The sequence below is a fragment of the Capra hircus genome, chromosome 25 (genome assembly GCF_001704415.2).
Source record: "Capra hircus breed San Clemente chromosome 25, ASM170441v1, whole genome shotgun sequence".
Lineage (NCBI taxonomy): Eukaryota > Metazoa > Chordata > Mammalia > Artiodactyla > Bovidae > Capra > Capra hircus.
This window is the reverse complement of record NC_030832.1, coordinates 16950537-16977542: the sequence shown is the minus strand read 5'-3', so window position 1 is coordinate 16977542 and position 27006 is coordinate 16950537. Positions and strand designations below refer to the sequence as shown.

General features: G+C 42.4%; 1 protein-coding gene and 1 pseudogene across 2 annotated transcripts; one reads left to right on the top strand and one right to left on the bottom strand.

The window, feature by feature from the left end:
* GDE1 (glycerophosphodiester phosphodiesterase 1) lies at window positions 247-25818 on the top strand. Of its 2 annotated transcripts, none has more exons than XM_005697536.3 (6): window positions 247-668; window positions 15974-16149; window positions 17926-18031; window positions 20910-21002; window positions 23747-23958; window positions 25179-25818. In XM_005697536.3, exons 1-6 carry the CDS (start codon window positions 408-410, stop codon window positions 25324-25326), a joined length of 996 nt encoding a protein of 331 aa, XP_005697593.1. In that variant the 5' UTR covers window positions 247-407; the 3' UTR covers window positions 25327-25818. The 2 variants fall into 2 exon arrangements, with proteins under 2 accessions (XP_005697593.1, XP_017896421.1); XM_018040932.1 differs by having other exon boundaries at window positions 252-668; window positions 15978-16149.
* On the bottom strand, window positions 9604-11134 carry LOC102176931 (annotated as a pseudogene).

Here is a 27006-nt window from a genome sequence, read left to right as displayed (position 1 = left end):
CAGGTCCCTTGATGGCAAAATGGAGTCATTAAGATCTTTTCTAGTCTTACGACCTTAAGACTGATCTTATATCCCTCCCCTTCTTTCTAGTGTTTGAAAGCCTTGATAATGAAAGTCCGGACTGCAGATTAACCCCAAGGCACTTTGGAACGCCAGCCGGGAGCCTGAGCCCGCCTCCGTTGCCTTGGCAGCGGCTCCGCCCCGAGCTCTGGAGATCCTCGGCCCTGATTGGCTAGGCCTCGGTCTCCTTCTCCGGAAGTAGCGGCCGCCGCCATTGTGCGGCGCTGGTCCACTCAAAGGGTGCTGGCTGCAGCCGGCGTTTTGGGCTCTCGTCCTAGCTTCTCGGTCTCCCGTACTGGGAGCCCGGCAGGTCCGGGCCTCCCATCCGTGCCGGTGCGGGCGCCGGCATGTGGCTGTGGGAGGAACAGGGGGGCCTCATGGGCCCCTTCTCCTTCCTGCTGCTGGTGCTGCTGCTGCTGACGCGCAGTCCCTTCAATGCCTGCCTCTTCACTGGCAGCCTCTACCTCCTGTTGCGCCTCTTCAGCTTTGAGCCGGTGCCCTCCCGCAGGGCTATGCAGGTGCTCAAGCCCCGGGACCGCGTTTCCGCTATCGCCCACCGCGGAGGCAGCCACGACGCCCCGGAGAACACGCTGGCAGCCATTCGGCAGGTGAGTCCCCCATGCCTTCCGCCCCTACGCCCCTCCTGGGAGCTTGGGCTTTTGCCTGCCTTTCCGAAGGTTCCCCAGCCTTTTCATGATGGCCTTACCATTCCTCATTCGTCCACAAAGAATACATTCAAGTGGCCATCAATCCGTCTCAATGCCGGAAAATCTCCTGACTTCCAAGTATTTATGGAACACTGCAAATACCTGTGTATTTGCTATATGCCAGGTACTGAGGATAGTCATGAACAAGACAGAAAGGGTCCCCGCTTTCACAGAGCTTGGCGTTGGAGTAGGGGAGACAGGCCTTAAACAAGAAAGTACATAAATGAGGTACTTTTAAGAGAGCAATGAGTGCAATGAAGAAATAGGCTAACGCAATAAGGAATGACTAGAGGGAGAAGTCATGCTACTGTAGACAGAAATCCTGTTGGAAAGTGACCTTTGAACTGAAACTGTAATTATGAAGAGCCACCCATGAATCTGGGGGGAAAGTGCTCCAGGAAATGGAAACAGCGAGTGCAAAGGTACTGAGGTGCGAATGATGTTGGGATCCTTAGGTAACAGAATAGTATATGGCCTGACTTCAAGGGGCTAAACAAAGGCTGGTGTGTGAATGAAACAGGAAATCTGGCCTGGTTAAGGAGAGTCTTCGTCAGTGGTTAGCTTACATATTCTAAGTGGATCACTTTCCCGGGGGCTGTCTTTATTTGTTCTCCAGAGTGTCCAGGTCCTCTCCTTATCAGGATCCCCATGGTCAGACAACCCTGGCAGCAGGACGCCTGATGATTTCTGCCTCCCCTTTTCACCAGGCTCTCTTGGCAGTCTCCAGACTTCATCATAATGATACCTTGCTTAGTAAGAGAGCTTTGCAGTTGTCTAGGCACTATTGCATCTGTGAAAATATATCTGATCCTCTCATTTCTCTGAAACATTTTAATATTGAGTCAGTAGGAAAACTGGCTCACACACACACAGCTCTTTCTCAAATTCAGCCTTTGATTCTGTTAGCTCAGCTTCTCTATATACTGGTGCCAAGTGAAATCTCAGACAGTTTTGGGTGAAGTAGAAAGAGAAAGGAGCCGCAGTGGGCTACTACCCTCAAAACCATGTGTCCCCACTTTGGGAAGATAGTGAGAGGTTTTATAGTAATTGTTCAAAGAGGGCATGATCAGCTCGTGGACATTCTTCTGATGGGTTGGTGGTGAGGTAAGTCGGAGTCAACATCTTGAACCTTCAGGTCCAACTGGTCTGGGGTCTACAAGCTTTGGGCAGCATACCATCGTTAATCATAAATTCTCCCACCTGGAGGGGGTTTCAGTACCTGTAAATAACTCAAAGATATTGCGGTGCTTATCTGTTGATAGGGAAACAGGACCTTGCCCCAAGACTTCTCTTGACTGTTTCTCCCTGGTCTCACATCCACTCCCTTCCCTGATTAACAACTGCTTGAATCTGCCCTTTGGAATTCAGGGAAGGTCATGGAGGCGGACTGAAAGCTGTTTCCTGTAATACAAGAAGTGGGGGGACAGATAAGTCTTGGTGCCCACAAGCTCCACAGGGCCCTGCGCAGTATCACCTTCTGATTCCAAGCCCCAGTGCTCTTTGTTGTAGATTAGAATATTCATGTTCCAGGATGTTGAATTTGGAGTGACCTTTCTTTGTCCAGCTAGGGGACAGACAGTTTTGTGTGGTGAGCGAGTTGCTTAAGTGCTCTGTGTCCCAGTCAGAGTCACGGGTAGGATGTAGCAAGCATAGGATACCTTGCCTCACTCTGATCCTAGCTCTGACCTTAGTTTCCTCATTTGTAAAGTGGGAATAATGTTAATATCCGCCTTGGACTGCAAGGAGATCCAACCAGTCCATTCTAAAGGAGATCGGCCCTGGATTTCTTTGGAAGGAATGATGCTAAAGCTGAAACTCCGGTACTTTGGCCACCTTGTGCGAAAAGTTGACTCATTGGAAAAGACTCTGATGCTGGGAGGGATTGGGGGCAGGAGGAGAAGGGGACGACAGAGGATGTGATGGCTGGATGACATCACCGACTCGATGGACATGAGTTTGAGTGAACTCCGGGAGATGGTGATGGACAGGGAGGCCTGGTGTGCTGCGATCATGGGGTCGCAAAGAGTCGGACACGACTGAGCGACTGGACTTAACTGAACTGAACTTTACTGAATCAGTTGTGATTCAGTAAAGTAGTCTACATAAAGTGCTCGGCCCAAGATAAGACTTCCACAAATGTTAGCTCTTTGGGCCAAGAATCTAAAGACAGAGTAAAGGTAAAAAGTTTTAAGTCTGAAGCAGGAGAGAGTCAGAAGGCAGTTTTAATTTGGTGAAGGGCATCTGTTTATAAACCAAGTTATGTCTTTTATGCTTCTTTCCCTTTAGTTCTTTGTGACAGAAGGGAGACAGAGCAGCTCTTCTAGCATTCTGCTTAAAAATAAGTCTAAAAACATGAACAAAATTTTTAAAAAAAGCAAAAATAATTTTTAAAAAACAGACTTTTGGGCACAGTGGGAGAAGGAGAAGGTGGATAATTTGAGAAAATAGCATTGAAACATGTACATTGCCATATGTGAAATAGAAAGCCAGTGGGAGGTTGATGTATGATGCAGGGAACCCAAAGCCAGAACTCTTAACAACCTGTAAGGATGAGGTGGGGAGTGAGGTGGGAGGGGCATTCAGCAGGGAGGGGACACATGTATACCTGTGGCCAGTTCATGCTGATGTATGGCAAAAACCATCACAATATTGTGAAGTAATTATCCAATTGAAATAAATTTTAAAAATAAGTATAAAGATAGTGAAGAATATTTCTCATTCTAAACAAACTGAAAGGTTGGATGAAGTAACATAACTACACAGGAGATAAAATTGTCATGAGAAGGAATAATTACTATAGAAAAAAACATTAATTGTTATTGGCTTTCATTTCAACTTATGTAAATTGCCTTAGAGTATGTTGTTGTTCAGTGGCCAAGTCATAGCTGACTCTTCACAACCCCATGGACTACACAGCACACCAGGCTTCCCTTTCCCTTACCATCTCCTGGAGTTTGCCCAAGTTCATGTCCATGCCTTAAAGTATAACTCAGTGTTAGTTGAGCGCAGAAGATATCCATAAGTATTTACCAGTGGATGTTGTGGTTTAGCCAGGAACACCTCAACTAAATATAAACCATATTAAATGTGGAAATATGTGTATGCAAAATACACATACGTGGATAGAGTGTCATATCTTGTTGTGTTGCAAGGGAATTATAGCTAAATTCCATCCATACCTTATGTGTTTAGGTTGAACATGTCTTTATTTAATTATGATTAAATAACATTGTTCCAAGCTGATTCCTGGTTTCAAGAGGAAATGAGATGTCATTTAGCTTGAGGTCATTGTCAGTGAACTGTTTAGCCATGATCGAATTTAGCTGCTGAAGACAGCTAATACAGACTGCAGAAGACATCCCTCTTGACTTCAAAAGAAGTATGTAGTTTATTCCCTTCAGAGTTTGTTTTTTGTCCTGTTCTTCCTCCCTGTGCTTATTTGCAGCTCATAATTTATATTAAACATTCCATTATGTAAAAAATTCAGGGAAGACATTTTGACAGTGGCAGAATTTCTGGTAGGTTATAGAATAGCTAGAGAAGGGTGCTCGCTTTGGCAGCACATATACTAAAATTGGAACGATACAGAGAAGATTAGCATGGCCCCTGCGCAAGGATGACACGCAAATTCGTGAAGCGTTCCATATTTTTTGGATTCATGTCAATGTATGGCAAAACCAATACAGTATTATAAAGTAAAATAAAGTAAAAATAAAACGTTAAAAATTTTTTAAAAAAAAGAAAGAAAAAGAAAAAAACCGCAAAAAAAGAAACAAAAACAAAATTGAATCCATTCATCTTCCCCCCACCACCAAAAAAAAAAAAAGAATAGCTAGAGAAGGAGAAACTTGAGAGATGAAATGAATGCATTCCGGAAAGATGCACAATTACAACTAGTGACTGAAGCATGAAATTAAACCTGCAGTTCAGTCTCCACAGAGGGACCAGAGTGCAGCTTTAAAAGTTATACTACTTTAAAAGTATAATTCAGATTAAATCCTGCCAATTTTGAAAACCCTTCAGTTGTTTTTCTCTTGGACTTAGATAAAACCAAAACAACTTTCTATTTTGAACCTTTTGGTTAAACTACCTTGGGCGTTTATTAATGATGCTTTCAGCTTCATGCAATAGAAAGTCTTAACTTCAAATGTTTCAAACAATAAGCGGACTTTATTCCATAAGAGGTGTGTCTGGGAGAGGTAACTTCTCGGATGGTTTATTCAGCTGTGCAGTTTGTGATTGTGGAGGACTTGGTTTCTAGCTCTGTCTGCTCTGCCACCTGTGGCATATTTGTACTATATTGATAGCCCTCATTGTATTGATAGTTGCCAGGTGACCATTGCAACCCCAGGCCTCATATTCTTATGGATCACCATCTGACCTCGAGAAAAGACTCCACTCCCTCTTCCATAAGTCTTTCCAGAAGTCAGTCGCTCTCTGTCAGTCTTTCCATCTCCCACCCGAGGAGGGATTGGTAATAGTCCACTTACAACACAGGAGACAACTGAACACGGGCCAGAGCAGCTCTGTGCCAGCAGGAAGAAGAAGAGGAACAGATCCTTGCAGGCAGTCGGTCCTTTGTGGCTCCTTTCTACCTTGTGGCGTTTGTATCATACTCACTATTTCTTTTACTTAGAAAACTTTTCTCCTGGATCTTTGTATTGTTGACTCCCTTTTATCACTAAAGTCTCAGCTCAGATGTCATATTCTTTTTTTTTTCTTAATTTATCTATTTTTAATTGAAGGATAATTGCTTTACAATATTGTGTGAGTTTCTGCCATACATCAACATGAATCAACCATAGGTATACACATGTCCCCTGCCTCTTGAACATCCCTCGCACCTCCCATCCCATCCCACCCATCTAGGTTGTCACAGAGCCCTGGTTGGAGTTCCCTGAGTCATAAAGCAAATTCCAGTTGGCTGTCGATTTTACATATGGTAGTGCACGGAGAAGGCAGTGGCAACCCACTCCAGTACTCGTGCCTAGCAAATCCCATGGACGGAGGAGCCTGGTGGGCTGCAGTCCATGGGGTCGCTAGGAGTTGGACGTGACTGAGCGACTTCACTTTCACTTTTCACTTTCATGCATTGGAGAAGGAAATGGCAACCCACTCCAGTGTTCTTGCCTGGAGAATCCCAAGGACGGGGGAGCCTGGTGGGCTGCCATCTCTGGGGTCTCACAGGGTCGGACACGACTGAAGCGATTTAGCAGTGTATGTATTTCCATGCTACTGTCTCCATCCATCCCACCCTCTTCCTTCCCCCAACTACCCAGAGTCTCCATAAGTCTCTTCTCTATGTCTGCATCTCCATTGCTGCCCTGCAAATTGATTCATCTGTACCATTTTTTAGTTTCCACATACATGTATTAATATATGATACTTGCTTTTCTCTTTCTGACTTGGTTTGAGGTGGGAACCCTCAACTGGAATACCAACCCCCATTGAGAATAACAACTTTCTGCCTTCTGCCTGTTATCTTGCTTAAACAGCTTTTGCTCACCGCTCACCACCTCTGCTTCTGTAATCTTGCTTGCCCATTGCTTCTGCCTGGGGCGGAGCCAAGGGTTGGGGGGAGCAGGGGGGAACAGGAGGGTGGGGGATGGGGGGAGTCTGGAGGTGACTCCACTGAGCCCGCGCTGGTGCTGAATAAACCCTGTTCTGCATCTCCAAGTGCCACTTGTCTGTTTCCGCCACCACAGTTTCTGTAACAGCTTCATTTTGTATGATAGGCTCTAGGTTCATCCACCTCATTAGCACTGACTCAAATGATTGCTTTTATGGCTTAGTAGTAGTCCGTTGTATCTGTCTACCGCAGCTTCTTTATCCATTCATCTGTCAGTGGACATCTAGGTTGCTTCTGTGTCCTACTACTCCTAGTAAATAGTACTGTAGTGAACTTTGGGGTACATGTATTTTTTTCAGTTATGGTTTTCTCAGGGTATAGGCCCAGTAGTGCGATTATTGGGTCATATAGTAGTTTTATTCCTAGTTTTTTAAGGAATCTCCATACTGTCTTCCATGTTGGCTGCAATCAGTTTACATTTCCCACCAGTAGTGCAAGAGAGTTCCCTTATCTCCACACCCCCTCCAGCATTTATTGTCTGTAGATTTTTTTGATTATGGCCATTCTGACCCATGGGAGGTGATGTCTCATTGTAGTTTTGATTTGCATTTCTCTAATAATGAGTGATGTTCAGCATCTTTTCATGTGTTTAATTGCCAGCAGTACGTCTTCTCTGGAGAAATGTCTGTTTAGGTCCTTTGCCCATTTTTGATTGGGTTGTTTGTTTTTCTGGTATTCAGTTGCATGAGCTGCTTGTCTATTTTGGAAATTAATCCTTTGTCAGTTGTTTCATTTGCTATTGTTTTTTCTCATTCTGAGGATTGTCTTTTCACCTTGTTTATAGTTTCCTTTGCTGTGTAAAAGCTTTTAAGTTTCACTAGGTTCCACCTGTTTATTTTTGTTTTTATTTCCATTACTGTAGAAGGTAGGTCATAGAAGATCCTGCTGTTATTTATGTCATAGAATGTTTTGCCTGTGAGTTTTATAGTTTCTGATCATGGCTTAGGTCTTTAATCCATTTTGATTTATCTAGTTTCATTCTCTTGCATGTAGCCGTCTAGTTTTCCCAGTACCACTTAATGAAGAGACTATCTTTGCCCCATTGTATATTCTTGCCTCCTTTGTCGTGGGTTTATCTCTGGGCTTTCTGTCTTGTTCTCAGATACCATATTCTTAAACAGGCCTTCCCTGATTGCCTTGTCTAGTGACTCCTGCCTGCCTTAACTTTCACATTACCCTCCATTTTCTTTTTCAAATTTTTATCATTACGTGTAACATGTTGATAATCTCTTTCTCCCCACTAAAATGTAGGATCCATGTTCCTTTTTTTCATTGCTCACCAATCTCCTCACTACTTAGAACAGTGCCTGATACATAGTAGGCACTCGATAAATATTGACATTTGTTGGAAGAATTGTGGTGTACAAGTAGCCCATCAGAAAAGATGACCAACACTGTCAGCCGCTGGAAACATGCAAATCAAAACCACAGTGAAATACTACTCATACACCCTTGTTGTCGTTCAGGTGCCAAGTCATGTCCAACTCTTTGTGGCCCCATGGACTGCAGCATACCAGGCTTCTCTGTCCCTCACCATCTGGAGTTTGCCCAAGTTGATGGCCATTGAATCGGTGATGCCATCCAACCATCTCATCCTCTGTTGCCCTCTTTTCCTTCTGCCTTCAATCTTTGCCAGCATCGGGGTCTTTTTCAGTGAGTCAGCTGTTCGTGTCAGATGACCAAAATACTGGAGTTTCAGCTTCAGTATCTCCTTCCAGTGAGTAGTCAGGACTGATTTCCTTTAAGATCAACTGGTTTGATCTCCTTGCTGTCCAAGGGACTCTCAAGTGTCTTCTCCAGCACCACAGTTTGAAAGCATCAATTCTTTGGTGCTCTGCCTTCTTTATGACCCAGCTCTCGCATCTGTACGTGACTACTAGAAAGACCATAGCCTTGATTATACGGACCTTTGTTGGCAAAGTGATGTCTTTGCTTTTTATTAACACTGTCTGGACTGTCATAGCTTTCTTGCCAAGAAGCAATCGTCCTCTAACTTCCTGTCTACAGTTACCATCCGCAGTGATTTTAGAGCTCAAGAAGAGGAAGTTTGTGACTGCTTCCACCTTTTCCCCTTCTATTTGTCATGAAGTGATGGGACCAGATGCCATGATTTTAGTTTTTTTAATACTGGGTTTTAAGCCAGATTTTTCACTCTCCCCTTCCACTTTCATCAAGAGGCTCTTTATCCTCTTCACTTTCTGCCATTAGGGTGGTGTCATCTGCATATCCAGGGTTACTGATATTTCTCCCAGCAATCTTGATTCCAGCTTGTGCTTCCTCCAGCCCAGCGTTTCTCATGATGTACTCTGCATAGAAGTTAAATAAGCAGGGTGACAATATACAGCCTTGATGTACTCCTTTTCCTATTTGGAACCAGTCTGTTTCATGTCCACTTCTAACTGTTGCTTCCTGACCTGCATACAGGTTTCTCAGGAGGCAGGTAAGGTGGTCTGGTATTCTGTCTCTTCAAGAATTTTCCAGTTTGTTGTGATCCACACAGTCAAAGGCTTGAGTGAAGTCAGTGAAGCAGAAGTAGATGTTTTTTTGGAATTCCCTTGCTTTTTCTATGAGCCAGTGGATGTCGGCAACTTGACCTCTGGTTCCTCTGCATTTTCTAAATCCGGAGTGTATATCTGGAAGTTCTCTGTTCACATACTGCTGAAGCCTAGCTTGAAGGATTTTGAGCATAATCTTGCTAGCATGTGAACTGAGTGCAATTGTAGGGTAATTTGAACATTCTTTGGCTTTGCCTTTCCTTGGAATTGGATTGAAAACTGCCCTTTTCCAGTCCTGTGGCCACTACTGGGTTTTCCAAATTTGCTGACATATTGAGTGCAGCACTTTAACCTTCCCCACCCCGCCTTGAAATGAAACACAGCTTGAAAACCAGAGGCGGCTTCACCTCCTAGGTCCTTCCAGCGCTAACAGTATTGTTTTCCCCTTCAGAAGTTATCGTGGACCGTGCAAAACAAGTAAGCCGAAGGCAAGGTATCATCTAAAAAGAGTGAGTTCAGACACCATTTTTTGGAAGAAGACAAATGGAAAATCAGCAGCAGATCCCACTGGAATCTTTCAGTGACCAAGAGTTTCATTTCTAGTAAAAAATATAGAAACAGTAGGTGTTCTCAGAGGACCTGTGGTTTGGTTCTGGACCTCCCTGTGGAGCCAGTTGGTGTCCCTGAGGGTGAGGAGGGCAGAGGACTCTGCTCAGAGCCTCTGTGAGCTCATCCACAAGTTTCTGATCTCCAGTTCCAGCTGTTTGGCCTGGACCTTGTCCTGTGTCACCAGCTTCCAGAGCCTTTGGGTTTCGTCTTAAAGCCGGTAGAATATCTGCAGCAGCTCGTTCTCTGTTTCTGATCTGTGAGCCAGATTTTCTTCTCCAGTCCATGTTCTGCCGCCCACCTTGGCGCCTTCTCCTCTAGCAGGGAGAAGGGCCTCTGGCCATCCTCTGCAACCAGCCTTTCTGTCTGGTTGAAGAGGTGAGGTGGGGGCTCTGGGGACAGAGAGGGGTCTCTCTGAGGGCAGAGGCTGCGGGCTCAGCACCAGGCCTAAATGACATCAGGATGGGCTCTGTTCATCCCACTGAGCCACTCCTGGGCTATCAGAGAGGGCTGGGCACTGGCCTTAGGCAGGTAGATGTCCTCTTGGTAGGATTCTGACCGCCTGCGTACAGTCATGGATCCGGGCTCGATGAGGCTTTTGGTTGTGATCAGCTTGTAGAAACGGAAGATCTCACAGGAGGACACGTCGAGACCTGTCTTTGGCACAACCCTGACCCCCTTCTGTGGGTTATAGAGCAGTATTTCATCGGGTAGTTCAGGTGAGGTTTGTTGGCACTGATCTCATAGTAGCGGATGTTCCTGTCTCCCTTCCCCACCATGTACAGCATGTTGGTGTCCGCATCATAGACAGGAAACAGCATGCCCAGGGAGCCGCTGAGGTCCCCCTCTGTGCCAGGCACAGAGAGAGGTCGTCCTGGTCCCATCGGGCCATCTGCTGGTTGTTCCCTCAGGATGTGCTGTGTGTGGACAGCAGCTTCTTCAGGTTCCCCAGAAACAGCACTTTGTTGGCCGGGTGCCCTTAATGGTTGGCCTCCTGGAGGATGGCCCCTGCTCAGGGATCCTGAACCCGAATCTTGCGGTCTTTACAGGCAGTGGCCAGCAGGCTGCCATCAGTGTTGAAAGACATGGAGAGGATCACATCTTGGTGACAGTTAATTGTCTTCATGGGGCTCATGATTACAGACTTCTTCAAATTCAGGTTCCAGACCATCACCTTGTAGTCGTAGCTGGAGCTGAAGAGGATGTTGGCAGCCGTGGGGTGCCACTCCACCAGGCCCTCTGCAGGCATAGCCCACCAGCTCCTTCCTGAAAGCTGTGAGGTTCTTGGTTAGCAGCTGCTTGGGGATGCCCCAGATTTTAATCGTGGCATCTTCAGAACAGGAGGCAATCTCAAAATCATTGAAAGGGTTCCATCTGACATCTAAGACATTCCCTCTGTGCCCGCAGACCTTCAGGTAGTGGGGGTCCAACTTTCCCGTCTGGTGCAAGGGGATGACAAGGAAGGCACCCCCACCAGTACTCTCAGTCACAACTGCAGTGAAGTTGGGGTTCACAGCACAGAAATGACTGTCTGGGACGCTATGGGTGATGGGCACAGAGTCATAGCAGTTCTCGCTGGCTGGTTTGCCAAAGATGTGGCGGAACTTGGAGCTCCGGTACTGGGGATGCTATGACATCTGAAAGTCGCTTCAGCACCTAGCAGCTGCCGCTCCCATCTTTTAGGATTTTAAATAGCTCTGCTGGAATCCCATCACCTCCACTAGCTTTATTGGCAGCAGTGCTTCCTCAGGCCCATTTGACTTCATGCTCCAGGATATCTGGCTCTGGGTGAGTGACCACACCATCGTGGTTATCTGGGTCATTGTGATCTTTTGTGTACAGTTCTTCTGTGTATTCTTTCCATTTCTTCTTGATCTGCTTCTATTAGGTCTTTACTGTTTCTGTCCTTTATTCTGCCCATCTTTGGATGAAATATTCCTTTGGTTTTTCCAGTTTTCTTGCAGAAATCTCTGGTCTTTGCCCTTCTGTTGTTTTCGTGTATTTCTTTGCATATTTCATGGAAGAATGCCTTCTTGTCTCTCCTTGCTATTCTCTGGGACTCTGCATTTAGTTGGGTGTACCTTTCCCTGTCATACCCACTAGGACAGGTATAAGCAAAAAGACAAGAAGTATGGACAAGATTATGGAGAAATTGGGACCATCATACACTGATGATGGGAAACTAGTCTGGCAGTTCCTCAGAAGGTTAAGTATAGAATTACCATATGAACCAGCAGTTCCACTCCTAGGTATATAGTCAAAAGCATTGAAAACATGCACCGTGTGAAAATGTGCATCATTCAAGAATGTTCACAAAAAACAAAAGTGTTCACAGCATTATTCATAATAGCAAAAAAATGCAAACAACGGAAATGTCCATCCGCTGATGAAAGGGTGAATAAAATGTGCTGTATCCACACAATGGAATATTGTTTCACAGAAAAGGAATGAAGTCCTCATACACGTATAACATGAATGAACCTTGAAAACAGTATGCTAAGTATAAGAACCTAGTCACAAAAGGTTGCATATTATGCAATTCTGCTTTTAGAAAATGTCTAGAGTAGGCAAAGCCACAGAGGGAGAAGTAGATTAGTAGTAGTTGCCAGGGACTGGGAGGGTTGGAGAGGGAAGTAGGGACTGACTGCTAATGGGTATGGGTTTTTTTTAGCGGGGGTGATGAGGAAGTTCAGAAATTCATTGTGGTGACGGTTGCACAATTGCAACCACGCTTTAAAAAAATTGAATTGTATACTTTAAATGGATTAATTTTATGATATGTGAATAGTATCTCAAAAGCCGTATGAATATGATGACTTTGGAACTTCCCTGGCAGTCCAGTGGTTAAGACTTCAGGCTTCCAACACAGGAGGTTGGGGAACGAAGATCCCACAAGCCGCACAGCATGGTCAATAAATAGATACAATGACTTTATTAAAGCAGATACTTTAAAGTCAGTTTTGTCAAAGTATAATTTACATACAGTTAAAGGTATATTTCGGTATACACTTTGATGAGTTTTTATAAACATATACCTGGGTAGCCACCACTTCAGTTCATTTCCGTCACCCTAGAATGTTCATATGTCTTCTCTTTGGAGTCAGCCTCTACTCCTGCCTCTCTCCTGAGGCAATCATTGATCTGATTTCTGTTACTATACTGTGCTATACTATTCTATTACTGATTGTTACTGCTAAAATACAAGAATTTGTATTATATGTTTATTTGTCAATTACTATACTACACTGTACTGTCCTCTCACCATTGTTATTTTTTGTGTGGTAGCCAAATAAAAATGCCTATAATGAATAAAAGTATAATTGAACCTAATTGCTAGCCTCAAAGAATAAGGTTAACATTTGTGTTACAGAGAGAGAGATGCACTGTGAATACTGGAAATGAGATCTTGTTTTATGTTATAAAATATATAACCAGTGTTGATTTACCAGTGCATAATTAATATCTTTAAGTTAGAAAAGGTACACTTTTATAAAAAGATGTACCTGTAATTAGTGTACATGTAAGCATTACATCTTAAATAATGACGTTTCCGCTGAGGCATATAGTTCTAGTCATAATAGCTTATATTGAGTGCTGTCTCTGAGCCAGGTACCAAGCTTGGTTATATACATGCATTATTTCTAAATTCTCACAACAACGCTTAAGATCCTTAGAAAAGCATCATCATAAAAACGATGAAAACAGGCCAGAGTAATATAAGTAATTAGATGACGTAGCCAGTTAGTGTTGGGATTGGGATTTTTAGAGTGGGAAATCTTAGTAACATATGTGAAAATCAACCTTTGAAGCCTAAAAAAAATACAGTTATTTATCTTTGTAAATGAGGTTAAGAAAGGATTTAAGTAAAATAGACAAATCTCCACCTATAAAGGACATAATAAATTTGACTGTATTACAACTATAGTCGTTAAAAAGAGCATAATAACAGTAGCTAATATTTACTGAACATCTACTATGCACTACTGTGGTGTCGTATATTTTTATTGACACTGAAGTGCGTAGTAAATATATAAAGACCTATAAGGGATTGATATGGAAACAATGCACGTCCACTTGGCAGTTACCTTTGGAGAAGAAGAGGGTAGGGATTTAGCTGTATCTAGCTGTATCTAGTGTGATAGTAAGGTCATGTGGTTATAGTGTAGCCTCAGGACTTTGCTGGTAGTCCAGTGGTTAAGACTCCATGCTCCCAATTCAAGGGGCTCAGGTTCGATCCTTGGTCAGGAAACTAGATCCCACATGCCTCGCAGCTAAGAGTTAACATTGCCACAGTGAAGATGAAGATTCCACGTGCCACACCTAAGACCTGGTGGAGTCAAATAAATAAATAATTTTTTTTTTAAAAGAAAGTGCAGCCTTTACCACATCCTTGTTTGTGTAACTGAGAACAAGTTTCTGAATCTCTGTCAGTTTTCCTCATCTGAAAATGAGCCTATTAATCAGTTCAGTCACTCAGTCGTGTCCAACTCTTTGCAACCCCACGGATTGCAGCACGCCAGGCTTCCTTGTCCATCAGCAATTCCCAGAGCTTGCTCAAACTCATGTCCACCAAGTCGGTGATACTCTTCAACCATCTAATCCTCTGTTGTCCCCTTCTCCTGCCTTCAATCTTTTCCAGCATCAGAGTCTTTTCCAGTGAGTCAGTTCTTTGCATCAGGTGGCTAAAGTATTGGAGTTTCAGCTTCAGCATCAATCCTTCCAGTGAATATTCAAGGTTCATTTCCTTTAGGATTGACTGGTTGGATCTCCTTGCAGTCCAAGGGATTCTCAAGAGTCTTCTCCAACACCACAGTTCAAAAGCATCACTTCTTCAGCACTTAGCTTTCTTTGTGGTCCAACTCTCATATCCATACATGACTACTGGAAAAACGATAGCTTTGACTATACAGACCTTTGTCAGCATAGTAATGTCTCTGCTTTTTAATATGCTTTCTAGGTTTGTCCTATCTTTTCTTCCAAGGAGCAAGCATCTTTTAATTTCATGGCTGCAGTCACCATCTGCAGTGATTTTGAAGCCCAAGGAAATAAAGTTTGTCACTGTTTCCATTGTTTCCCCATCTGTTTGCCACGAAGTGATGGGACCGGATGCCGTGATCTTAGTTTCTTGAATGTTGAGTTTTAAGCCAGCTTTTTCACTCTCCTCTTTCACTTTCATCAAGAGGTTCTTTAGTTCCTCTTCAGTTAACACCATAAGGGTGGTGTCATCTGCATATCTGAGGTTATTGATATTTCTCCCAGCAATCTTGATTCCTGTTTGTGCTTCATCCACCCCAGCACTGCACATGATGTACTCTGTGTATAAGTTAAATAACATATTAATAGTACCTCCTAAAGGCTTGTGATGATCAAATGAGTTAATACATTTAAAGCAGTTAGAATAGTGACTGAAAATAATACATATTATTGTTTCAGGGCAGCAAGAGGTTGAAGCAAATATGGCAAAATGTTAATATCCATTAAGTCTTTCTTATTATTTATAAAGATTATTTCATGTTTTTGCATAATTACAAAAATTTATTTTAACTTTAAGTTCTTTATTATCATACTAAACATTTCATATCTTCATGGTCTCAAAGAAGCAAAGGAAGCAAATGTTGGACAGTGTGTCTCGGAGGAGTGTGGCCCCTCAAACTTTATGTTCCTGTTCTATTTTTAGATAATCCTTCTATGCCGTATTGGGCTCACCCACTTGTTGGCCAACAGCCAGTGCTGCTCACATTAACAAATGTAGTGTCTCCTAGAAGCAGGCTTGGTGTTTCTGCTCTAGAGGATGGAGTTAAACCAACAAAAACCTGACTTATCCAGTATATGCCAAAGTATTGCCAACTAATCAACAAACACAGAGGAATCATCAGAGAGTCTATACCAGAGAGTGGGGGTAAACAGTGAAATTTGACTAAATATTTGTAATTGTAAGCCATTAATGGCCCGTATAGTTAAAGCAACCAGAGAAAACAAATTCCAAAAGTCTCCCCATTTGCCAGTCTGAGTAGGAGAAAAGTGGGGAAGTCAAAGTTTTTATGGAATCACTTACTCTGACATTTTTAACCTTGTGCTGTGCCGTACTAAGTCATTGAGTCGTGTCCGACTCTGTGTGACCCTATGGACTGTAGCCCGCCAGGCTCCTCTGTCCTTGAGAGCCTTCAGGCAAGAATACTGGAGTGGGTTGCCATACCCTCCTACAGGGGATCTTCCTGACCCAGACAACTGGTCTTTAAGTCTCCTGCCTTGGCAGGCAGGTTCTTTACCACTAGCGCCACCTAACCTTACTTGTATTGAAGTAAGGTTAATGTCCATGAAAAAAACAGGTTGGGTTGCTATTTGGTATAGGAAGGGAATAGAATCAGTAAAAGAAACAGTCTGCTCAGCCAGCCCTGATGGTCATCTTGAGTGCTTGGATTGCAAAATGACATCTGTGGCCACTTGACAGTAAAATCATCGGTGTTTTTGTTAAGGCAGCTAAGAATGGAGCAGCAGGCGTGGAACTGGACCTTGAGTTCACTTCTGACGGGATTCCTGTCTTAATGCATGATAGCACAGTAGATAGGACGACTGATGGCACCGGTCGACTGTGTGATTTGACATTTGAACAAATTAGGAAGCTTAATCCTGCAGCAAATCACAGATTAAGGTAAGTGGTGTATTGTCGCCTAAGCATATCTTTCAGCTTGTGTTGGAGATCACATCAAGACACTGGCACCTTCTAATTCTGCTCCAGGAAAGTTGTTTTGTTATGTTTGTTTTCCACTATATACAAGTTTCCCAAGTAACAAGCACATGCCAGGAGCAACAGAAATAAGATGTTTTTCATCTTTTCCCACTGAGGCCAAATTTGATTCAGAATTGTTCTCAAGACAATACTCTAAACATGGCAATTACTTTGTACTGTCACAAATGTCTATATGTGTGTGTGTGTATGTATATCAGAGCTAGTCCTGTAAGATGTTCCAGAAGAAAAGGGTTCTATGATCAAATAAGATCAAACACTGTATACTTCAGGTGTTTCCCTTAGGGATACATCTGTCATTGTATCCCTGTCAATCAATTCTTAGCTTTAATTTCATGTTTCTCAAACGTATATGACCACAGAACCCATGCCCATCCCACCATTACCAGCTATATAAAAACCTTGCAATTGGTATACTGGATGATATACTTTGTAATGTGACTGTTTAAACCCCTCTCCTCTTGTCTTTGTAATACTGAAAAATGTGTTCTTACTGTAATTCATGTTATATCAGTTCTCTGGTCAATTTATTTGACCCAGTGATTAAGTTACAGTCCTCCCCACAAGATGGCTTGGACTTTATTTTCCTTGGAACTGAAAGAAAAAGTGAGCCAAAGAAAGTCATACTTTAGAAAGGAGACTGATAACATTTGAAAGTTCTGAGTCAGGGCTGCTGAAATTGCTGTCTGCTAGTACAGTTACTTCATTGCTCTGCCAAAGGGGAGGGAAAGGCTGGTTTCCATACTACAGTGATGTAGCTATTAAGATGTGGAGAAGGCAATGGCACCCCACTCCGGTACTCTTGCCTGGAGAATCCCATGGACAGAGGAGCCTGGTGGGCTGCAGTCCATGGGGTCACTAAGAGTGGGACACGACTGAGCGACTTCACTTTCACTTTTCACTTTTATGCATTGGAGAAGGAAATGGCAACCCACTCCAATGTTCTTGCCTGGAGAATCCCAGGGATGGGGGAGCCTGGTGGGCTGGCGTCTCTGGGGTCGCACAGTCAGACACGACTGGAGCAACTTAGCAGCAGCAGCAGCAGCAGCAGCTATTAAGATGTAAAGTTCAAAGTCAACACTTAAAGCAAAAATGCTTAGATAAGTTATCTTTTCTAAAACTAAGATCTTAACGCTGGAATAATGTGGTTGAATTAGCATACGTTAAATCATGTAGACTGAAATTTCATTATGTGAGAAAAGCTGATTTCTTATGTGTCAGGCACTTAACTTTCCTTTTCTTTTTAAAAAATTTATGTATTAGAAAATTATTTTTTAAAGTTGCACTTAAATGTATAACAATACAGTTAACAGATGTATATGTATTGCTAGGAATTTTCTCCTGCATCAGACTCTATTGGGGAAGTCACAATCTTAAAATTAAGTCTCTGAGTTCTCCAAAGATGGCATATAATCTGCCCTTTAAAGTTACTAATTACAAATCCAGTGAATGCCTGAAAAGTAAATGATTTTTATTGTTGCTGATCTTTGGCCTAGCATATCTTTAATTTGGTTTAAGAAGATATAGTAAATTGTCCTTGGACTTTGGGATGATTAGAGAAAGGAAGTTGGTGAAAACACTCTTCCTTTGGTTGGGAGACATTTGTCAGATGTCTGTTTCATTTAATGTTTATCTTTTCTTTTTTCCTATATTGTACTTTTCCTTTTCCCTCTCTTGTAGGAATGATTTCCCTAATGAAAAGATCCCTACCCTAAGAGAAGCCGTTGCAGAGTGCCTAAGCCATAACCTCACAATCTTCTTTGATGTCAAGGGCCATGCATATAAGGTACAGTTTATGCCATAGGATTCTCTTTTGAAAATACCTCTTTATTTGCTAGTCTGTTTCAGAATTAATTGTATATTTTCTTATTTATATTTTCTTCTTAAATTATTTTTACAAATTATATTTGCATAATGCAAGTTTACAGAGCAAAAATCCACATCTTCAAGGAAGCAGTAAAGTATGGAATCTTTTAACCTTTTAAACTTTGATGGAACTATTTAATTCCTCCTACTCAACAACTAGCATGAAATAGAAGAGTCAGGTTTCTCTTACTTGAATAAAACATTCACGGAAGATATTAAATAAACAGTAAAGAGGCACTTCTTGAATAGACCACTCTAGTAACCTCATAAAAAGAACTTCAGAAGTTGAACAGGAGACTGGTTGGATCTGGCTGATAAGAGTCTTAGAGCGCTGTGGACTGAATTTAAAGAAAGCTTCTGTATTTAACGCTTCTGATAGCTAAGAGGATATTTATCTTCTACAAAGATGTGCCCCTTTTGTATGATTTCTGTCCCTTATGTATAGTTTTTGGTTGTTTTTTTTTTAGTTGGCTGTACTCGGTCTTCGTTACTGTGTACAGGCTTTCTCTAGTTGCAGCGAGCAGGGGCTACTCTTCATCGCGGTGCTCGGACTCCTCATTGCAGTGGCTTCTCTTGTCGCAGAGCACAGGTTCTAGGTGCACAGGCTTAGGTGCTCAGTAGCCTGTGCAATCTTCCTGGACCAGGGAAGATGGTAGACTATGTCCGCTGCATTGACAGGCGGTCTTAACCTCTGGACCACCAGGGAAGTCCCACTTGCATATAGGTTTTTATTCTATGACTTGAGCAGTTATTTACTATAATTCTTTTAAATATTGTATTACATTTCAAATAAGATTTGCATAACTTTTAGAACATATACTTTTATACATAAAAACACATTATTGCAGTGGAAATCAATGGGAAAATATGGTTCATATTATGTTTGTTCTCTTAACTTTTCAAGTACAAATACATTTTTTTGCATTTATACAACTGGGGTATTTCCCCCCAGTGATAATTATGATCAGTTATGACCAGCTAGGGGCTCCCCAGGTGGCTCAGTGGTAAAGAATCCGCCTGCCAAAGCAGGAGACACAGGTTTGCTCACTGGGTCAGGAAGATCCCCTGGAGAAGGAAATGGCAACCTACTCCATTATCCTTGCCTGTGAAATCCTGGAGAGTTCTAATGATACCAACTTTTATTAAAAATAAAAAAATGTTAAAAACAATTTTTATTTAAAATTGAAAATAATTGTTAAAACCTGAAATATGAACCTCTAACTTAAGTACAATAAAGTCCCATTTTTGAAGAAAGAGGAGAAGGGTGCTCTGGCTAATTTATTATTTTGGTAAACTGATAGTTCTCTATATCTAGGTTTTTCAGTCAGTCTGCATCAGAATCACCAGGAATAAATACTGAAGATACAAATTCCTAGGCCACCCCACTCAGAGATTAAATCCTAAAAATGGCTCAGATAGTGGGCTCAAGGAGCATGTATTTTTAATGGGCACCTTAGGTTTTTTTGATGACATGGCCCACATTTGGAAACCCTGATAGGCCCTACGTTTGACCCACAGTGTACTGACCTTCTTGCTTATTTTCTTAGACTAAGGAGGGGTGAGGGAGGAGAAGAAATTTTGTTTTTTAATCCAGGTATTGCCGTTTGAGCTTTCTGGCTGGGGGTTCATAGATGGTTTGGGCAGCTTTGGACAGAACATCGTGATCTGATTCACCAGGACGGGACTATGAAGAAACAGGTGTCAGCAGCAAATTGGAGCTGCAGTACAGGGCCGAGATCACAGGCGTTGGAGATCATGACTGAACTGTCACTTCCTACAGCGTAGTGTTAACCTTGATCGGGTTCAGTTTCCTTGTGGACAAAGAGGGAACAACATAAGAAATGACCATGTAAGGTCATTATGAGAGTTAGATAAAGAATCTAGATGAAACATCACACACAGTGTGTGTTGGTTGAAAATGACTTCAACTCTCTAGCGCATACTTTGTGATATTAGTGAAGGGAAGCATGACATGAATAATTTCTTTCTGATTTTTTATATTGCATTTCATTGCTTATATTTGGTTATAGGTTAAATGTGATTTTCCAAAAATTAGGGGTATTTCAAAAATTATGATGTAACAACATTACAGTCCACTTAACATCTGGACACCTCTGTTGTTAGCTGCTACTGTTGTTCGATGGCCAGGTCTCTTAATTCAATAAAGGTTACACAATGCCAGTATTTTAATTGTGTCATTTCTTGTCATTTAGTACCTGGACTGCTACAAAAAGAAACTTCTGCTCATCCTGGGAAGAGTTGGGCGACTTTCAGCTCTCCCCAGTTTCTCCCTGTCCCATTGCTTCTCCCTCCATGCTGGTGATGGGTGACATTTCCTCTCAGACATTTCCTCTCTCTGGACTGAGAAAATCTATCCTTTCTAGTTCCCAGACTGGTTGACTCCTGCTTCAGCTAGGAAAGGCAGAGAGTGATAGAGTTGTAGGAAAAAAGGGACCTTTCCTAGTGGCTAAACTGGGATATAAGGAAAAGACTTTTAAAATTTTACTTGCAGCCTCCACTGGCCTGTAGTCTGCCATATTTTTCCAAAGTATGACAGAAGGAGGTGAGCCTCTCAACAAAATAGTAAAGCAGCAGTATCCAGCTGCTTACTTATCTGCTGGTATGAATTTATAATGCATCCTAGTGGATAATGCAATCTACCAATACTCCTTTGAACATCCCCATATATTAGTAAACTTCTGATGTAGTTAATAGAGTTGTACTTAATAATACAGTAGTTAACTGGCTGGGACTACATTTTAATAGATTTTAAATACATGAATCTCTCTGTTTTACAGGCTACTGATGCTCTAAAAAAGGTGTATATGGAATTTCCTAAACTATACAATAATAGTATCGTCTGCTCTTTCTTGCCAGAAGTTATCTATAAGGTAAAATTCTGGGGTTTTGTTGTATGTAATATTATGTTGGTTGGTGGTGATAATAGCAATGGACTAAATAAGCATAAGTAGATGCCTGTTAAACTGAACTGAATCAATTAAAGAGACCCCTCTTTTAAATTAACAAAATTTGAGAAGGGCAGGGTACTTGGACCCCATTTTAAAGTGCCTTGATTCCTTTTTAGCTCCTCCTCTTATGTTTATAAGGGCTTCCCTGGTGGCTCAGAGGTTAAAGCGTCTGCCTGCAATGCGGGAGACCTGGGTTCGATCCCTGTGTTGGGAAGACCCCGTGGAGAAGGAAATGGCACCCCACTCCAGTATTCTTGCCTGGAGAATCCCATGGACGGAGGAGCCTGGTGGGCTACAGTCCACAGGGTCGCAAAGAGTTGGACACGACTGAGCAACTTCACTTTCACTTTATGTTTATAACTCATTCAGATTACTTTGGTAAGCATTCTCAGACAGAAAGAATTATATTTCTGCATCTTACTAAGTAACAGCAGAATGGACCTTTTTAAAAAATGTCTTACTTATAACAGACAATTTAAAATATGCCTTAATTGGAAATATGTAGATGGTAGAGTGAGCCCTCTTTAACAGTAATCTTTGTTTCATCCATAATCCCATTTATCCCCAATGTTATTTGGAAGCAGATTTCAGGCATTTCATCCATAAAAATTGCAGTAAATATCTTTAAAAAACATACTCATGATATCATTATCCCATCTAAAACCATTAACAGGAAGTCCTTACGATCATCAAAAATCCAATGTATAAATTTTCATTTGTCTCACAAATATCATAGTTTTTTTTTTTATTTTGAATCAGGACCCAAATAAGAATTTCATGTTAGAATTTAAATCTTAAAACCTGTAAATTTTGTCCCCCCACCCCCACCTTGTGATATATTTATTGAAGAAACCAGACTGTTTTGTAGAGTTTATTTACCAAAGTCTGGATTTTGCTAATTATGCCATGATACAATTGAACACATTGTCTCCTCTGTATATTTCCTATAAATTGGTAGTGATGGCTATAAATCAGATTCAGTTCAGTTCACTTCAGTCGCTCAGTCATGTCCGACTCTTTGCGACCCCATGAATCACAGCCAGGCCTCCCTGTCCATCACCATCTCCCGGAGTTCACTCAGACTCACGTCCATCGAGTCATTGATACCTTCCAGCCGTCTCATCCTCGGTCGTCCCCTTCTCCACCTGCCCCCAAATCCCTCCCAGCGTCAGAGTCTTTTCCAATGAGTCAGCTCTTCACATGAGGTAGCCAAAGTACTGGAGCTTCAGCTTTAGCATCATTCCTTCCAAAGAAATCCCAGGGTTGATCTCCTTCAGAATGGACTGGTTGGATCTCCTGGCAGTCCAAATTAGGTTCAATTATTCTTGGCAAGGTAATTTCTTAAGTGAGGGTCTTTTCCCATCAGGAGGTACATAAGTCTTACTGACTTGTGTTGTCAGCAGCTGCTATTGATGCCAGTGGCCAGTTCTGGCAATTTACTAGCAGTTGTAAAATATCAATATTTTAAGTCTGTCATATATTCTTCATGTATTAGGTAGATGAGGGGCTTCCCTGTTAGCTCAGCTGGTAAAGAATCTGCCTGCAATGCAGGAGACCCCGGTTCGATTCCTGTGTCGGGAAGATCCCCTGGAGAATGGATAGACTACCCACTCCAGTATTCATGGGCTTCCCTGGTGGCGCCTGCAGTGTGGCAGACCTGGGTTCAGTCCCTGGATTGGGAAGATCCCCTGCAGGAGGGCATGGCGACCCACTTCAGTATTCTTGCCTGGAGAATCCCCATGGACAGAGGAGCCTGGCGGGCTACACAGTCCATAGGGTCGCAAAGAGTCAGACACGGCTGAGCAACTAAGCACATTAGCTAGGTAGAATTCTTCTGTAGAAAAGAGCTCTCATCTATGATTTAGCTACTCAGTAGCAAATAAATGCTTAATTTTGCCCTTTGTTCACCAGTTCCCAAAACAATGAGTTGGTTCCTCAACAATGGCCAACATAGCATATATTTAAAATTTTACAATAAGGGTGGAGCCTGCTGAGATATAAAGTGTCATTGAGATGAATAGTGTAATGGGGCTTTCAGACATTTGAATCAGCGTTTCCCAAACTTCCTTAACCACAGACCTTTAAAATGTGTGATACATTTTCCAGAGCAGCATAGAGCACAGACTGAAAGAATTCTATCCGCATCCCCGTCTCTCCATTGCTTTGTCTTCGTCCCTGCCCCCACTTGTCTCTTCTCATATCTCTCAGCCCATTTCCCCACCCCCACACCTTTTTTTAGCCATTTTCTCTAAAAAGGATCAAAAACTAACCAGCCCATCTTGAAATGGTCCTGGTTTCATCCTAATTGCGTTCTGATTATCTCTAGCCATAGTTTAAATCCGTATCCAATTAAAAGTTATTACTCTTTGTGACATTGTTAAAATTTGATCCTGAAATTGTAATGTTCTCATTGTAAAGATAGGATTGCAATTCTTTTAGGATTGTGGAGGAAGTGTCTATATTGTATATTTACATCTTTACATCTAACACATTATTTTCTCAAAGGATGTATGATAGAGTATTTAGTAGACTTGGGGGCAGCTACCCATGGGGGTACTACCCATGACCACCTCATACAGAAAGAAGTACATTGGCTAAATAGAGCAAATGAGAGGTATTAGAGTTAAGTTGTGATTATGGCTTTCTTTCCCCAAATTTCTTTTCAGATGAGACAAACAGATCAGAATGTAGTAACAGCTTTAATTCATAGACCTTGGAGCCTTAGCCACACAGGAGATGGGAAACCACGCTTTGAATCTTTCTGGAAACAGTCCATGTTTGTGGCATTGGACATTTTGCTCGATTGGAGTATGCATAATATCTTGTGGTACCTGTGTGGAGTTTCAGCTTTCCTTGCACAAAAGGATTTTATATCTCCGTAAGTTGGAAGATTTTATCTTCTCCTGACACATTTCCTGAATGTTCTTCTTGAAAAGGAGGATTAGCAGTGGACACCTGCATTGGTTCCCACCCACAGAGCCAGTCATGCCTTTATTAATTTGGAATGCCATTAGCTGCTTAGGTGGGAAGAGTTCAGGCCTATTTCACTGTTTCCAAAAGATACTGATCAACTATTCTTGTTTTTTAGTGCATTTTAAAGAAATAGTGTCAAACTATGACAACAGAAACAAAGAAATTATATTTCCTTGTGATTGGCTCCCTTTAAAAACAAACGCAGGATCCAGGGAAGACGTCTTGTGGGCACCTGCCTCATCTCTCCTAGCTTTCCTACAGGCTCCACTCCATTGCTTCTGAGGAACTTTCCATTCCCTAAACTGTTAGCATTCTCTGAATCTGTTTTGGCAATTTTATGGCTGTGTATTTCAGATGGTTATAGTTTTTAAGTTTTGTATTATTTCAGGCATGCATGCATTCAGTTCAGTAGACATTTGGTGTATGCCTGTGGTATTACAAGATCCTGTAGTAAGAAGCTGATGATGGCTGTGGTGAAAAAAAGGAAGCCCTAGTCTGCCCTCATGGAGTTTATAGTCAAGAGGAAGAGAGAGATGCTAATCAGAAAGCGATCCAATAAATATTAAATTACAGCTAAGATAAATGCTATATAGGAGAGACGAGTGCGTATATACTGTTCAATTTCTCCTAGTAAAGGAGTCAGGGAAAACATCCTCACGGAAGTAACAGCTAAACAACTAAGCTAAGATCTGAAGGGAATTGAGGAGGGTAGGGGTCGAGATCCAAGTCGGGGGAAAACACGTGCCAAAGTGTTGTGGCAGGAAAGAGCCTGTTTCTTGCAAGGAATTGGACGAAAAATCAGTTCACGCACAGAAAAGAAAGAGGGAATGTGGCATAAGATGAGGCCAAAGAAATAGGTGAGGCTAGGCCACTGCTTACAGCCTCCAGTAGGGGCATGTGGCAGCAAGGGATGGTTTTTAGGAGGTGGCTGAAGTGTTTAAAGCTGCGGCCGTGTTGGGCAGGCGCTCATGCTGGGCTTGGAATAGTCTGGCTGCAAGGCAGAGGCCGGTTAAGAGGCTCCTCTTGGATGCTGTTAGTCCTCCGTGAATATCATACTTAGAGACCATTAGAGATTTCTGGGACAGTTGGCATTATTCTAATGGTTGATTTTTCCTCTTTCTCCAGGGACTATGTGAAGAAGTGGTCAGCTAAAGGCATTCAGGTTGTTGCTTGGACTGTTAATACTTTTGATGAAAAAAGTTACTATGAGTCTCATCTTGGTTCCAGCTATATCACTGACAGCATGTTGGAAGACTGCACACCTGAATTCTAGACTTCCCTCCCCACCCCAGGGAGGAAACATAATTACAGAAACTGTCTGTGGGCCTCACGCAGGGACATCAGTGAGCCCAAGCCCTTGAGGGATCGGGCGGCTCACATAAGCAATAGTCGTAACTGGGTTTTCACCTGAACCAAAGCAAAACCCAGTGTAGCCACCATGCTCCATGGAATGCCTGAGTTCAAAATTGATGCTCTTCAAAGTCTGGGTCTGCAAAAAGGCACAACACTCCTGCCCTGACTTAGAGGAGACACACTTCAAGACCCAGTGAAGATAAGCACAGATTGTATTGTGCAATGTGGGGGTGCAATGCAAATGCATGGGAAACGCATGATCACTCGGAGTAGACATTTTAAAACTTGACACACTTACGTAATTGACTTATTTAAGATGTTTGTATCTAGCTACATTATCAATGTACTGTAGACATCAAACTTGTGACCATACTAATAAAATCATTAAAAGGAGCACTAAGGGAAAACCGTGTACCAAGCGTCATATCCTGATCTGGAAAATTTAGGGGAGCTGCTGTTGTCAGTCCAGTGACCAGGGCTGCTGATGAGACATTGTTGTTCGGTTGCTGAGTCGTGTCAGACTCTTGAGACCCCATGGACTGTAGTCCACCAGGCTCCTCTGTCCATGGATTCTCCAGGCAAGAGTCCTGGAGTGGGTTTCCATTTCCTTCTCTAGGGAATCTTCCAAACCCAGAGATCGAACCCAGGTCTCCTGCATTGCAGGCAGATTCTTTACTGCCTGAGCTACAAGGGAAGCCAAATGATAGGGAAGAAAATGAAAATGGTAGGGAAGTCTTGACACCAGTCTGAGGAATTGTTGATGGTATCTAGAAATAAGAGCTTCAGACCACTAGGGGGCAGAGTTGTACCCTTTCAAGCTACTCTTAACAACAGTTCGGACAGAACTAGAAGAAACCTCAGGAACATCTAGGCTTAGCCTCATTTTACAGATGAGAAAAGTAAAATCTGTGGAAGGGAAGGGTCCCAGAAATGACAGCTGGTGACGTAGAGCCTGATCTCATGATAAAATTCCTTGTTTACTATTTATGAGTAATTTTAGTAGTTTAATATATGTTATTTTAATTAGCCTTCACAAAAATCTTAAGAGATATTAACCTCTTTTTACTGATAAGGAAATTGAGGCACTGCCAAGTTAAAAAACTGAGGCACTTACCCAGGATGTCATATTCCTTGGTGTAATTGCTACTCAAATCCAGGTCAGTCAGTTCAGAGAACCACTCACTCTGCCTACCTTTATAACATAGAACCCTTGATTCCCAGGCCTGCACTTTCCCACGTGAGCTTCCAGGCGTCACATTGTGAACTTAAGTAGCAATATTTAAAATGAAGTTGAGTAAAAATTGCAAAGTTCTCTCTCCTCTACCTCCCTCCCCCACTCCACCCCCTGTTCAGCTCCCTCAGCCTTGATCACAGGCCCACAGCTTCGTTGTGACTTCCCTCCTGAATCCTAATGGGTCCCCAGCCTCACACATGCAGCAGCAAGGCCATCAGCTCACACAAGGCCATCAGCCCACACAGCTAGATGGTGGTGAGAAGCAGACTGATTATTGCTATAGTTGGTGTTGGCAGGAGGGCAGTAAATCACACTTAGGATGTTTACAAGTGAATTTTCTTGAATTTTAAAATACAAAGATCCAAT

Excerpts from the sequence above, each read along its gene's own strand:
- GDE1 (XM_005697536.3), top strand. The coding sequence starts at position 408 with ATGTGGCTGTGGGAGGAACAGGGGGGCCTCATGGGCCCCTTCTCCTTC. Across the intron at positions 21,003-23,746 it reads TGCCAGAAGTTATCTATAAG|ATGAGACAAACAGATCAGAA; the intron begins GTAAAATTCTGG and ends ATTTCTTTTCAG. Across the intron at positions 23,959-25,178 it reads CAAAAGGATTTTATATCTCC|GGACTATGTGAAGAAGTGGT; the intron begins GTAAGTTGGAAG and ends CTCTTTCTCCAG.